Source organism: Amphiprion ocellaris, chromosome 8 (assembly GCF_022539595.1).
Source record: "Amphiprion ocellaris isolate individual 3 ecotype Okinawa chromosome 8, ASM2253959v1, whole genome shotgun sequence".
In the NCBI taxonomy this organism is placed as follows: domain Eukaryota; kingdom Metazoa; phylum Chordata; class Actinopteri; family Pomacentridae; genus Amphiprion; species Amphiprion ocellaris.
Genome location: NC_072773.1, coordinates 8591005 through 8606064, shown reverse-complemented (window position 1 = coordinate 8606064; position 15060 = coordinate 8591005). Strand labels below are relative to the sequence as shown.

Sequence of the window (15060 nt, the reverse complement as noted above, 5' to 3'; positions counted from 1 at the left end):
TGGTTACAAACAGACTTTAGGTTCATTACCACCACCTACTGGGCTGGAGTGTTCGTCAGAGTTACCGGTGTGCCAGTAATGAAAGGAACTGAGGAGGGTGCAATCATATGTATTATTATTTTTAACGCGTTATTGCCCGCCGTAATTAATTAATCAAAATTAACGCGTTAAAGTCCCACCCCTAATATATATATATATATATATATATATATATATATATATATATATATATATATATATATATATATATATATATATATATATATATATATATATATATTGTACATTACATTCAAAAAAGTAGCAGCAGCTATGTTTTCACAGTGACCACGAGTGCCCCTGCCCAGAAGGATTATTGTGAATTCAAGAGTCTGATGGCTTGGGCAATGAAACTTACAGAACCTGGTTGTTCTCGCTCTGATGCTGCATAACCTCCTCCCAGAGGGGAGCAGGGAGAACAGTCCATGATGGGGGTGTGTGGAGTCTTTGATGATGTTGCGGGCTCTGCTGAGACAGCACTTGTGTGCAACATCTTGGATGGATGGAAGAGAGGTCCCGATGATCTTCTCTGCCGTCCTCACCACCCTCTGCAGCGACTCCTTATGTGAGGCCCTGGAGCAGCCAAACTAGATGGAAATGCAGGTGGTCAGCAGGCTCTCTATGGTGCCTCTGTAGAAGGTGATCAGGACAGGAGGGAACAGCTGCGCTCTCTTCTTCCGTCGCAGGAAGTGCAGACATTGCTGAGCCCATTTGACTAGAGAGGATGTGTGCAATGACCAGTCTAGACTGTCCGGAGTGTGTGCCCCCAGACGTTTGGTGCCACCTCCACAGCTTTATTGTCATTGATGAGAGGTGAATGACTGTGCTGCTTCCTCTTGAAGTCGATGATTAACTCCTTGGTCTTCTCGACATTCAGGATGAGATTGTTCACACCTCACCAGTCCACCAGCCACTTCACCTCCTCTCTGTAGGACAGATCATTGTCCCAGATGAGACCCACTACTGTTGTCATCTGAATACTTAATGATGTGATTTGAGGCAGATGCAGAGCATGTGTCAGCAGCGTGAACAGTAGTGGGCTCAGAACACATCGCTGTGGGGATCCAATGGAGCTGAAGATGGTGTTTCTTACTCTCACTGACTCTGGTCTGTTGGTGAGGAAGTCTAGCAGCCAGTTGTACATAGGGGTGCTGATACCCAGTGGACTCATGAAATTTCAAACCTGCATTTTGTGCTTTCTTGTTTTATCTTTGTTTTATATTAAAACTTGTTTGATGATCTGAAACATTTAAGTGTGACAAATAGGAAAAAATAGAAGATATCAGTCAAGGGGCAAACACTTTTTCATAGTATTGTTTATTAAACTTGCATATATTTTGCGTTTAATTTAACTGTTCTGGCTTAATAGTGGTGCCTCAGTACAAGTGAGAGAAGGTCACCAAATTACTTAGGATCCAGCCCCGTATATTCAAACTGAATTTCATACACTACCAAGTCAAAAGTTTGGACACACCTTCTCATCCACTGTTTTTTATTTAATTATTTTCTGCATTGTATATTAATATTGACGACATCAAAACTATAAAAGAATACAAATGGAATTATGTTGTAAACAAAAAATGTTAATCTTCAGTATTAATCTACAATGTAGAAAATAATACAAATAAATAAAAAGCACTGAATGAGAAGGTGTGTCCAAACTTTTGACTGGTAGTGTACATCTGCATTAACCAACACCTGCACACTTTTGTCTGCAGATTTAAAGCTTTATTTTGTCAGTTCTGTAATGGGTTGGAGAAGCACTGCTATTTAGCCCATTTTCATTCCAGACAATTTCTAATTTATGTATATACTGTACTTAATGCGAGCCCATTTTCATTCCAGACAATTTCTAATTTATGTATATACTGTACTTAATGCGAGAGTATAGGGAGGGATGTTCTATAATCAGTGAACTGCTTTGTGTTTTCAGCTGCTGAGCTTAGACCAGAGGCAACTGATTCAGTGTGAAGTGTTGACTGAGATTGTTTATGGAGATAAAGGACAAGTCGTTAAGTCAAAGGAGCGAAAAATCTTCCTTCTCAACGACACCCTTATTTGTGCCAATGTCAACCTCAAGTAAGTGCCCAGTCTTCTAAACCCTGAACACATGCTTCTGCTTCTGCTTCATGTTATCTCCATCAGTTTGTTAAACCTGACGTTATATTTATACATTTAGATGAGTGTGTGTGTTTTGGATACAAACTGTCATTAAAAGGAACAGTTATTTTGTTGGGTGAAAATTCATTCCCCTTGGAGTCCTTTAGAAAAATAGGCCAGATGAATGGTATGATAAGACAGGAAGTTGCCTTGGCACTGGAATGTAGTTTTTAAGGTATTTGGCAGGTAGGTTGTTGATATCAGGGTTCTGTGGTTAGTCAGACAAAGACTCCTCATTCATTATTGGCTCAAGATAGTTCTTTGCATGTTATCTGAATAGCTGTGACTCTGCTGTACTGCTGAACAAAACTTGAGTGATGTTATTGGGAGTGGGAGTCAGTGGGGACAGGATGCTTTCCTCTGGTATTTCAACTGATGACAGAGGTACGTTTTAATACAGACCTTGTGCACAGGGTGACTGTCTTGTTTTAAACATTTCTAATATCTTTGTCCACCAGGGGTCCCCCTGACATCAACAGCCTGGTTCCTGTTGGTCCCAAGTACATGGTTAAGTGGTGTATCCCTCTGCTACAGACTCAGGTGGTGGAGATTGGACAGGACAGTCTGAAGTGCAGGAACAGTGTCATCACAGCTAGACGCCACAGCTCTACCTCCAGCACCACAGGTATATCCACAGCTCAACGAGGGCTCAACACCCACCACATATAACAACCTACAGTAAACACAAGGCATATGCAAAGAAAACCAAGAAGATTGTTTGATATTATTTTAAGGTTAGCTGTTGTGGATGTAACAATATTTATTTACAAACTTCGAGGAAGCAAGTACAGAATATATTCAGCCAAAACACACACACCTCATATCACACATTTTCAAGATGATTCTCTTCTTGCTTTCTTAACTGAAAAGAAAAGTACTGACTCTGTACACTGTACGATGGTGTCCAGCACCAATAACAAAGTGCTTCTATTTACCTCAAAAAGTAGCAATTGCTATTCACATCTATCAACTCAGTGCAGTAACTATTAGCATTGGAAATAAAGCTCATACATTTAACTCATCACACTATCCATTTCCTTTCCATACTGGAAGAAACTGATAAAATCGAAAACGATTTGTCAAAGTTGAGTGCTAATTTGGTATTAATTGGTAATCACGTTTTATTTCTAAATGTCTGATGTCAAGCTGACATAGAAGCTGAATGTAACTGCCTGTGCTTCAGGTAAAGTGTTCCTGGGTCCTCCCAGACTGTATCATGAGCTTGAGGAGCTGCAGCATGACCTGGCTGTGGTAGAGGAGGTGTCACTGCTGGTGGGCACACTCCATGGGATCTACCAGGTAAAAATATTTGGTATTCTCAGTCAGCCCTTGACTCTTGGTAGGAGCTATCTGTTCCAATCAAAAGGAATGACCACACTCACACTATGGAGACCAACAGAATATGTAAACAACTTTAATATTGTTCGATCATGCATTGGCTGTTGTTTCTTCTTAACAGCGACAGTAAGTCTTAGGTCTAACAGAAGCTACGTCACTGCAACTTTTAACCTATATTTTTTGTTGAACATTTTGTAGTCATGTAACTTTATATTTTTGGTTATTCTCTTACTTTTTGGATATTGTTATGTCTGTCTCACCTAATTACACTTTTCTTTTGTCTTCCTGCGATGAAGCCTTTTGTAACTTCCTGTTGTAAATAAAAATTTACATACACTTGTAAAGACCATGCAAATCATGGCAGTCTTGAGTTTCCAATGACTTCTATAACTCAGATTTTTCTATGATGGAATCATAAAACTGATGCTTCTTTGTACAAGAAAACAAAAACAATCCTGCATTTTAGTTCTTTCAAACATTTATTGTTGGTCTTCTGGAAATATGACAAGATCTGCTGGGTCAAAAACATACATACAGGCAATGCTAATATTTGCTTAAACATCCCTTGGCTTTTTTGTACCTCAACAAGGCACTTTTGGTAGGTGACCACAAGCTACTGGCAAGCATCTAGTTGGATCCAACTGTGTCCAAGAAGCAACCTTCTGGTGAATGATTTTAGGTTTTCCTGAAGAATGTGGAGGTAATCCTCCTTCTTCATTATTCAATTTACATTGTGTAAAGTACCAGTTCCATTGGCACCAAAACAGCCTTGGAGCATCATACTGCCACCATTAATGCATTTATGGTAGGTTTCATGGTCTTGATATTAAGAGCCTTATCTTCCACTCTTCCAAATATATTTCGGGTAATTGTGGCCAAATAACAGAATTTTTGTTTGATCTGATCACAGAACTGTCCTCCAGAAGGTATTTTTGTGTCCATGTGATCAGCAGCAAACTTCAATCAATCTGCTTCTAGAGGAAAGGCTTCCTCCCTGTATGGTGATGTAAACACACTTAACTGTGGTCACAGATACCTGTGTTGCAGCAGCTTCTAATTCATTGCAGACCTGCTTTTTGCTAATTCTTGGCTGACTCTTGACCATCCTCACCAACAGTCTCTCAGCAGCTTGTGTTTTCTTCCTGATTGTGGCAGTAACAAAACTGTACCATGCACATTATACTTATTCACAGTTATTTGCACAGACAATTTTGGGATTTGAACCTGATCATCCAACTTGTTTTATGTATATTGTTGACGCAGCAGAAGTTGTATTTCCAGAAGACAGAAAACAATGTATGAAAGAACTGAAATTCATGATTGTTTTTGGTGACAAAGAATCATGGGTTTTAATGATTCCATCAAGAAAATTCTCAGTTGTAGGAATCATTTTAAACTCAAGACTACCATGATATAATTCAATTAAATTCAAAAAAACATTTATTTGTTCCCTGAGGACAATTTAACCCTTTGATGCACAACATAGGTCAAAAATGACCCAAATCCAATGGAAAATAAACTATATTGCCAAAAGTATTCGCTCACCCATCCAAATAATCAGAATCAGGTGTTCTAATCACTTCCATGGCCACAGGTGTATAAAATCAAGCACCTAGGCATGCAGACTGCTTTTACAAACATTTGTGAAAGAATGGGTCGCTCTCAGGAGCTCAGTGAATTCCAGTGTGGAACTGTGATAGGATGCCACCTGTGCAACAAATCCAGTCGTGACATTTCCTCATTCCTAAATATTCCACAGTCAACTGTCAGCTGTATTATAAGAAAGTGGAAGTGTGTGGGAACAACAGCAACTCAGCCACCAAGTGGTAGGCCACATAAACTGATGGAGTGGGGTCAGCGGATGCTGAGGCACATAGTGCGAAGAGGTCGCCAACTTTCTGCAGAGTCAATCGCTACAGACCTTCAAACTTCATGTGGCCTTCAGATTAGCTCAAGAACAGTGCTTCAGCAGAGAGCTTCATGGAATGGGTTTCCATGGTCGAGCAGCTGCATCCAAGCCATACATTACCAAGTGCAATGCAAAGCGTCGGATGCAGTGCACATCAAAGAGTTATGAAACATAAAGCAGTTAGATCAACCATTGAATAATTTAAGGTGCAGATGCATGTCCGTGATGTATGGCATATGCATTGTCTCCATGCAAGGTGGTAATCACAAGCGGGGTGAGCAAGGAAAGTCCACTGCAGGGAGGCGTGGGGTCAGTGATGGTTGTGAAGTGAGGAGCTGAACAGCCCTGGGAACAAAGGTTGCTCTCCTCCTCTGAGTCCTGTGTTCTGTTGGCGCGTCCTGTTTTGCAGGCTGACAGAGTAATCTAGCCTGCTGCCGCTGCAGGAAAAAATCTTAGAGGAAACACTGACCATAATTGTCCTTTAATATGTGACTACTTTTAAAGCTGTAAATTGTGAAGCTCAGTCAGCACCGGAACATCTTTTCCATATTTTGCAGGGAATATTAATACAGCAAAAGAACTGACAAACTGGTGTATAGTTCATTTTCACTTTTGTGTTTCTTTGTCAGAATCTGAACACAACAGTATCTCAGGACTGGTGTCTGGCTCTGCAGAGGCTTATCCGTCTGAAGGAGGAGGAGATCCAGAATGCCAATAAATGTCGCCTGCGCCTGTCTGTTCCAGGCAAACCGGACAAGTGAGTATCAAGTGAGGTGCATACAAGACATATTCAAAGCAGGGAACCAGATGTTCAGTTTTAGTGAGGTTTTTACCAGGTAATGGTTTGTGAAATTGCTTTGAATGTTCATCTTATCACTGTATTTGTTAGATCTGGCCGTCCAGTGAGCATCATGGTGGTCTTCAACACTCCCAGCCCCCTCAGTAAGATCTCCTGGGTGAACCGGCTTCACCTCGCCAAGATAGCTCAAAGTAAGTTCAGCTCTGTGTGGATATAAATTAACATAGAACAGTAGTTGCAGGCTATGATCCAACTGCACAGGTTTTTACAGTTCAGATAACATCCAACACTGTCTGGTTTGGGAGGCAAGTATAGTGCTTGATCTGCAGCAATCTTCAGGTTGGTGGTATGTGTCAAAGTATCAACCACACAAGTTTCAGGACCCAAGGCTCCATTACATAGACTCATTTATATAACACAACAATTGTTTATTTGTGGCTGTCATTAGTTCTGTCATTAGTTAGAACTCTTGCAAAATAGTTTTTAAGGAATGGTACAGCTTTTACATTTGATCAGTTTGGTGGAGTAAATCACACTTCAAACTTGCGTTTCAATTTGTATGTGTGTGTGGGTGTGTGTGTGCGTATGTGTGTGTGTGTGTGTGTGTGTGTGTGTGTGTGTGTGTGTGTGTGTGTGTGTGTGTGTGTGTGTGTGTGTGTGTGTGTGTGTGTGTGTGTGTGTGTGTGTGTGTGTGTGTGTGTGTGTGTGTGTGTGTGTGTGTAGGAAAGGAAAACACTTTGGGATGGGAAAGTGCTGAGGATGTTGGGAAGACAAAGGCTCCATTTCATTGCCCCCTGCTGACCTGCAAACTTCCTGTTTTGTCCTCTGGAACACACACACTGAAGGTGAGTTGTGTATGTATATGTATATTTATGTGTGTCTCTGGCTGTAAAGAACTCCGATATAATCTTACTAAATTGAGACACAAAAATTAATTTCCTACATTCTACAATCATTTTGTCTTTTGTCGGTATGGGTGGGGAAGGGGTTGGGGGTGGGGGGATTTTCATAAAATAAATTAAATAATTAATTAATGCAATATTTACTTCATCCATTGCTGCATGGTATGGATTTTATGTAAAGAAAGAATTACATTTATTTTATGTACTAATTTATTTATGTGCTAAACTTGTTTGCCCATTTTCCCCCAATATTTTTATTTTTATTTGTAGTTTTTACAGTGTGCGTGTTAATTTAGTTCTTCATGAAGATTTTTGCTCGTATATTCAGCTTTTATTTCTTTGTTTAAATATTAATTTAAAAATTTCAACATTTTTCTTATCCTTCACCACAGCAACAGCATACTTATTCTATTGTATCCTATATTCAGGTTCCTCTGTAGAAACATGCGCTAGGCATGCTTCCACTGATATCACCCAATGGGACTGTCAACTGTAAATAAAATGTCTCTTTCTGTTTGTCTAGTTGGAGGCAGCTCTTCACAGTCCATCTCAGTCCAGCCTCCTTGGTTTCTGCACTGCAAGTACATCGTTACCACAGGGTTACCTCTGGGTTAGTACAGTTAAGGTTCCCCTACTGAGAAAAGCGAACATTCTTTCAGCATGTCATATACGTATTAATCAGATCAGTCAGTCAGTCAATTGCATCCAACAGTATCGGTGACATGAATAAAGTTCTTCCTCCAGCTCCCTCTGTCCAGCTTTGCAGTCAAAAGTTTTTTGCCTTCCAGATCAGTGTCTTCTTCTAGAACCTTCCTTAATGTTGTGCTAGGCCTGCCAACCCTTTTGACAGCATCAGGTTTCCATAACAGTCCTCGACCAGCTGCTTCGTTGTGTCTCACCACATGTCCAGCCAGGGCTAGTCTACGTTGCCTAATGATGGTTGACAAGCGTGCATGTGGACTTGTTGGTGAAATGTGATTTCCAGAAGATGTTTTGTACCATCAGTAGCATTCTGGTATAAGTCCCATCAATTCTTTTTGAGAGAGTCTTCGATAGTGACCAGGAGTCAGATCCATAGAGTAACATGGATTCCACTGGCGCCTTGAATACTTTCATTTCGGTTGTTGTTTTAATAGGAGATACCCATACTTTTGACAGAGTGTAATGCTCCCCAAGCTTTACCAATTTTTGTTTCTAAATCATGTGCTGTGTTGGTGAAGCTTCTAAAATATAGGAAATCATCAGCCTTTTCAACTTCAGACCCATCTAGTGTATACAATATCTCTTCAGATGTTGGGTTAAGGTGCATGAATTTCATCTTTCCAGCATTCAGAAACAGTCCAACCTGTCTTGTTTCTCGCTCTACCTGATGCAAAAGGTCTTGTGCTTCACTGATAGTGTTTTCCAGAAGGGTGATGTCATCTGTGAATGCAAGTTCTGAAAGGACTTCTTCAGGGTGTCTTCTACTTTGACAATGCTTTAGAGCCATCAGAGGGCAAGATTGCATTCCTCAGTGCATAGTCTAAGCAGAAGATGAAGAGGAAAGGTGCGAGAAGGTCTTCTTGAAGTACTCCAGTGTCTATGGAGAAGAGATCTGTGTTGCCTTCAGGAGTCTTGACTACTGCAGAAGTGTTCAAATACATAACTTTTATTGCTTCAACAATAGGAGGAGGGATTCTATATGCCAGTAGAATTTGGAACATTTTGTTTCTGTCAATTGAGTCGGAAGCCTTCTTGAAATCAATGAAAACCAGTATTGCTTCTTTCTTTTGATTTATTACCTCCTCAACAATTCTTCTAAGAGCTAGGATGTGAGCAGTAGCTGAACGAGATTGTCTAAATCCATTTTGACACGGGTGGAGTAGATCGTCAATGATTGGTCTAATTCTGTTGAGGATCATCCAATTATAGATCTTTGCAGCAGCCTGAATGAGGCTGATACCCCTGTAGTTGTCACATATAATAAGGTTGCCTTTCTTTGGCCTGGAACAATCACTGACATTCCCCACTTGTCTGGTCTTTTTCCCTCAAACGTCTGGATGTAGAATGTCCTTAAGGCCATTCTTCCTTTTGGAAATTTCCAGAGCTCCAAAGTCAAACCATCCAGTCCTGCGGTATTCCCTGGTTTCATCACCAGTAGCTTTGTCCACTTAACTTTGGGAAAATGCATCTGTGCTTATTTCAGGGCTGATGTCAAAGACAGGGTTGATGTGAATGTTAGGGTCACTAGGATGATCAGCATTTAATAGATTCTGGGAGTGATTTTTCCATGTAGCCAACCTGTCATTTCCCTGAATGAAGATTACGTTCTTCCTTTTTCCAGATAGTTTCTTCACTAATCGCCAGGCCATTCTAGGATTGTAAGATCCATTTACCTCAAATTCAGCAAGAGTTTTGTCGATGTGGTCATCCTCAATCTTGTCAAAAGTTGATTGTTGCTTGTTTTGCTGCTTTGTTTCATTTGAAGAAGCTGCTTTGAGAGTTTCTTCTCTTGCCTTTCTCATTGGTGAACTACCCACAGTGCTGCACATGGCAGTCTCTTTGGTAAGTGCTCCTTCCTAACCTCATTGCATATAGACACAAAAGAAGTGTATGATCTTTCAGCCTCAGGGAGGGAATTCATTTTCTCCGATATTAAATCATCAATTGCATTTGCTAGCTTGTCGTCTTCTTTCAAAGCCCGCCAGTTGAGGTTACTGGAGCTTAGTTTCTTTTGTGTACGGAGGCTTAGTTGGACAGTAGCAGTAACGATTTTGTGGTCGAAACCAATAGGAGTGGAGGAAGAATGGGCTTGACAGTCATGAATACTATTTCTCCAGCATTTCCTGTACAGGATTAAATCGATCTTTGACAGATGGCCAGCTGGGTGTCTCCAGGTCCAGAGTCTGTGAGAAGGCTTCTGAAACATTATGTTTCCAGCCAAGAGATAATGTTGCTGTAGGAAGTCCTCTAACATGGTGCCATTTCTGATTGTTGACTGGTGATATGAGAATTTTCCTCTAATGTGAGCATTTAAGTCTCCTCCATGGCATGTGGTGGTATTGCTGAGACTGTATCACTCAACAGTTGGTAAAACTCTTCTACTTCTACTGGGAGGTTGTTGTGTGGAGAGTAACAGGAGATGGCTGTTTTAGGGTTTCCCTTAAACACTGCCGTGACAATCAGCTTACCAGCTCTCGTGACATTTGTAAGAATGAGAAGGAGATGATTTTGAACGACAAGCCCAACACCACTGACTGATGCTCCAGCTTCGTTTCTCCAGGCAGATGCAGTAAACAGTGTGTTTGAGCCAAGATCATGGGCAATTATATCCCTTTCTTTATGTATGCGACGTTGTTCTTGAATGCACACAGATGAGATGTTATAGGTGTTGATGTGCTTGTTGAGCTCCTCTCTTGAAATTTGTGATGAGAGAGTACGACAGTTTAGAGTACCTATGAAATAGGGTCTCTTTGGACGGGAGAGTCCCTTCATGATTCTGACCTCAGAAGACACCCGTCTGGAAGGATTTGGGGTATCCTCTTCATTAGAAGTTGTTGGAACTTTATCATAACCATGTAGGGACAGAGTAGCATGAGCTTCAACCGTGGAGCTGTAATCTGAATTCATTATGACTTTCTAGTAGCAGAAATACTGTGACGACTTGCCAAGACTATCACAGGAGCCACTGAAGAGGGCAGTTTTTCCTAACTGTTGAGTCTTTACAGTTCGTCAATTTAACAAACAGGCATCAGTGACAGAAACGGCTCTCTATCGATGTTCACTCATCAGTGCTATCACCATCCCTGCTTCCCAAATGGATCTACGCGTAACCCTGCAACGGGTGGCTGGTGGGTGCTATGCCTTGGGAAAGGGCAGCCCGTGATTTGGTCCGGAACGGCTATTCGCAGCTAACCCTCATATCTGAGGGCCCTTCCTCTATCACAGGGGTCACTAACTGGTGGACCGCGGTCCAGATCCAGACCCAGACGCCGTCTTATACGGACCCGGACCTGTAATCAGTAAATTGTAACGGGATTTTAAATTTGACCGGTTGCTTCTGTTTTACCAGCACAGCTTTCCCAGTGTTTATGGCATTACTTATCAGCTCAGGAAACACAGACCAATTACGTACGAGTTCAGCCATCCCACATGATGCTACTCAGCCAATGAAGTCTCTGCATTGCAGCTGCTAAACATCACAGCTCTGCGTTCAGAAAACAGGTGAGAGGTGAGGGACATACAAAAAGGAAAATGAATAAAGCGACACCGAGAGGGAAATAGCCCTGCACATGCTGACCATGTTTGGCTCAATATACAGCAGGAGGCACCTTTCTCAACTATGAACATAATCAAAACTGAATATCGTTCCAGACTGACCAATGAGCTCCAAATGTGTTTGAGAATGGCCCTGACACCATTCAGACAACAATTCAAAATACACAATTCAAAAAATACTGGCAGGGCAAACTGCAGCTCAGTTCTCCCATTAAGCAGCATGGGATATAAGGGGAGTAACAAGACAGGGAAAAAAAATGTAAAAGTGTTCAATTGTTTACATTTTTTGAGATTTGGGTATTGTTAAAGATGTATATAAGCTGGTTCGGGTTGTTTAGTCATTATTTTTTCAAGTTCTACACTTAATTTTAAGATGTACAGTTATATCAAAAGTTATTTGTTAATAAATATCAAAATGTTTTTGAACCGTACTGAATTTATTTGATTTGATGGTCAGTTATTGATTACATGCACACGCTAATAAAACTTCTAGGTTACATCATCATGTATCGCACTAATTGAAGTTAGACTTTATGATGTTCCGGACCTTTGCTTTAATACATTTTCTCTGACTGGACCTCTTTGAATTTTAGTTGAGTACCCCTGCTCTATCCTATCATCTCCACACCACATCAGATATGTGGATTAAAATAGAGTATGTTCCGGCCAAGAATTGTGATTGTATTTAATTCATGAGGTGTAATTAGTTCTTGATGTCAAGCTCTTTTCTTTTTTCTTTTCTTTTCGTGTATGTTTTATATGATCATTTTGTGTTTCTTCATTTTTAATTGCATTTTGTTATGCTAAATCTTGTTGCATTTTCTTTTCCTTTGTTGTACTTTTTCCATTTCTATCATCAAGGTATATAAGCCTATGGCTTGTTGAAGCTTTCTGTCATATCTATTTTTTCTGTTGTTTGTTGTCATATATACCTGCAAAATTAAAAAAAACAAAGCACACCAAAAAAAAAACTGTACAATAAATTAAAACTTTAATTCAGTGACAGAGAAACAACAGACAGGATAGTATTCTGAAAGGGATTTGGTTGGACTGTTGGCCTTCATCCACACATCATTCATATGTTGTCAGATCAGAAGATAAAAATGAAATAAGTACATTTTACAAGTATGATCCACACTGGAAAAATTTGAACTAGGTTCTGCAAAGCACTTTACAAGCTTCAAAGGAGGAATTATCAAAAATATTAAATGGAACACCTTTATAATATATGATTAAGTACAATGTGCATTACATGTACCTTATACCAAAAGATAGCATAACATTAAACACAGTGTGTAGATTTAAAAAAAAAAACTACTTTAGCAGTGTGTGAAAGATAAAGTAATAATGAAAAATTTTACAAGCACCTGTTGTTTCCATCCATCCTGTAATAAGCTGAGTCACCTTATTTGCTCTAATGATGTCAGGTTGCTGGTCAAGGTGGTAATTCCACCCTTGGTCAAGTAGAGATCTTCTCTCTGAATCGAGCCACTCCTCGCTTGGTCAAGACTGTCCCCCTGAGGGCCCCTGTCCTGTCTCTGGAGTATGTGAAGGAGCTGTGTTCGAGAACAGAGGAAAAGGAGGCTGAGAAGGCCCAGTGTCCCCCCAAGACTGGAAACATCATCTGTGCTGGCTTGCAGGATGGCAGGTCAGCTATTTATAATAACATAATGCAACATGTTTTTTAGTGAGCTTTACAGAAATTGGTATGTACTGGTATATATTTTTGAAGTTTAGACAATGCCAAGCTTTTTTACATTCCTGCTTCATGCAGCGTTAATACACAGACATAAGCATGATATGCATGCGATGTCCTCATTTTCAGAAAAGAGGCAAAGTTTCTTTTAGGTCTATTATTTGACTTTACAGTGCAATGGCTCCTTGTATTTACAGCATCCTTGTGTACGGCAGTGTAGACACAGCTGTTCAGTGCCTCCTGACCCTAGTGAACCCTGACAGCTGTCCAGTCCACTGCCTCAAACACTCCCTGTCTTACCTCTTTGCTGGACTCGCCAATGGCAAAGTAGCTGTGTACCACAAGAAGACTGGAGGTGAGTGCTCACTGAAGAACACCTACCACACCAACATGATGGTTTGCATTCAAGAGAGGGAAGAGTGAAGAGACTGTTATCCACTTTCACAGTATTATACTGCTGTAGTAAATGCTTGAGCAAAAAGTTCAGAATGGGTGCTAAACCACTGCCTTTTTTCCTCTCAGAGAGGCTCTGGGATGTGGACTCGTGCAGGATGGTTGCACTGGGCTCGGAACCAGTCTCCTGTCTGCTGACACTTCAAGACACTGTATGGGCCAGCTGTGCCAACCAAGTTACTGTAATCCAAGGAGCAAACCTCCAAACACAGGTATTCAAAGCTTCAAGTTATCCTCAGGTAAACTTGTATTTCTCTCAGAAAGAAACACTGTGGATTTGAATTTTCCATCCCATTCAATGGAATCTTATATTGTTAAATATGTCATCTCTGTTAAGAGTAGTTCTCGCCACCTGTAGTCTCCTCTCTGAAATCTCACCACTTTTTACACCGGCTTATAGGCCCCCGTGATAAATTTAGCTGCAGGACCTTATTAACCCTGACTGGGTCATGAAAGCAATTATAGGTGTGTTAACTTTAAAGAACATTTGACTGTTTCACGTGTAATCGAAAGACATGGCAGCGAGGAGATCTCGTACTCCGTACTACACGAGTTTGAAATCAAATTAACATGCATGACCATGTGCCAGAAAGTCACTGCTGTTGGTTTATAGCTCAGTACTGCTGTCCTAGTTTTTTCACAGAAGCTGAGAATGAATTTAGCTAGGCTAGAAATGTATTGAAATTATTTAGTTATGCCAAATATGTTGTATCCTGCCCCGGTATGGATTGACTTAGTGTATCGTTTCCTTTCCCCGGTACTTTGTCATAACCATAAATGGTAAATGATATGGAGTTTCATCTTCTGTCTCCATCACAGTCAATGTCTATTTTAACAGTATTCAGTTTGCTGGCACTAGCTGTCAGCTATACTTTCTCATGTTTTTTTCACTCTGATACGCATTTGTTAGGAATGGGGGCGCATGGGAGGTACACTAAGTCTTAAGGTCCTGAAGTACTGTCTTAACTTGACTGACTGAATCAATCTATCAATCTATCAATCTATCAATCTATCTATCTATCTATCTATCTATCTATCTATCTATCTATCTATCTATCTATCTATCTATCTATCTATCTATCTATCTATCTATCTATCTATCTATCTATCTATCAATCAATCAATCAATCAATCAATCAATCAATCAATCAATCAATCAATCAATCAATCAATCAATCAATCAATCAATCAATCAATCAATCAATCAATATCAATCTATCTATCTATCTATCTATCTATCTATCTATCTATCTATCTATCTATCTATCTATCTATCTATCTATCTATCTATCTATCTATCTATCTATCTATCTATCTATCTATCTATCTATCTATCTATCTATCTATAAAATATTCAGAATTTCATTACGTATATTCAGAATTCTAGAATATATATGTACATACATATATATATATAAATATACATGTATACATATATATATATGTGTGTGTGTGTGTGTGTGTGTGTAATTTCTTGAGTGCATGCCATAGAGATCTCTATATTTAA

The 15060-nt window shown here is 40.0% G+C and overlaps 1 protein-coding gene across 3 annotated transcripts in view; it reads left to right on the top strand.

Moving 5' to 3' along the window:
• LOC111566109 (rho guanine nucleotide exchange factor 10-like protein) overlaps nt 1-15060 on the top strand; it is a 67344-nt gene that overhangs the window by 46843 nt on the left and 5441 nt on the right. For 2 of the 3 annotated variants that reach the window (XM_023266513.3, XM_055012920.1), the window contains 10 exons: nt 1973-2118; nt 2658-2824; nt 3383-3498; nt 6076-6203; nt 6336-6436; nt 6969-7090; nt 7671-7757; nt 12832-13052; nt 13298-13455; nt 13623-13765. In XM_023266513.3, the coding sequence (XP_023122281.2) occupies nt 1973-2118; nt 2658-2824; nt 3383-3498; nt 6076-6203; nt 6336-6436; nt 6969-7090; nt 7671-7757; nt 12832-13052; nt 13298-13455; nt 13623-13765 (1389 nt within the window). The remainder of the gene's footprint in view (nt 1-1972; nt 2119-2657; nt 2825-3382; nt 3499-6075; nt 6204-6335; nt 6437-6968; nt 7091-7670; nt 7758-12831; nt 13053-13297; nt 13456-13622; nt 13766-15060) is intronic. The other variant, XM_055012921.1, reaches the window with a different exon arrangement.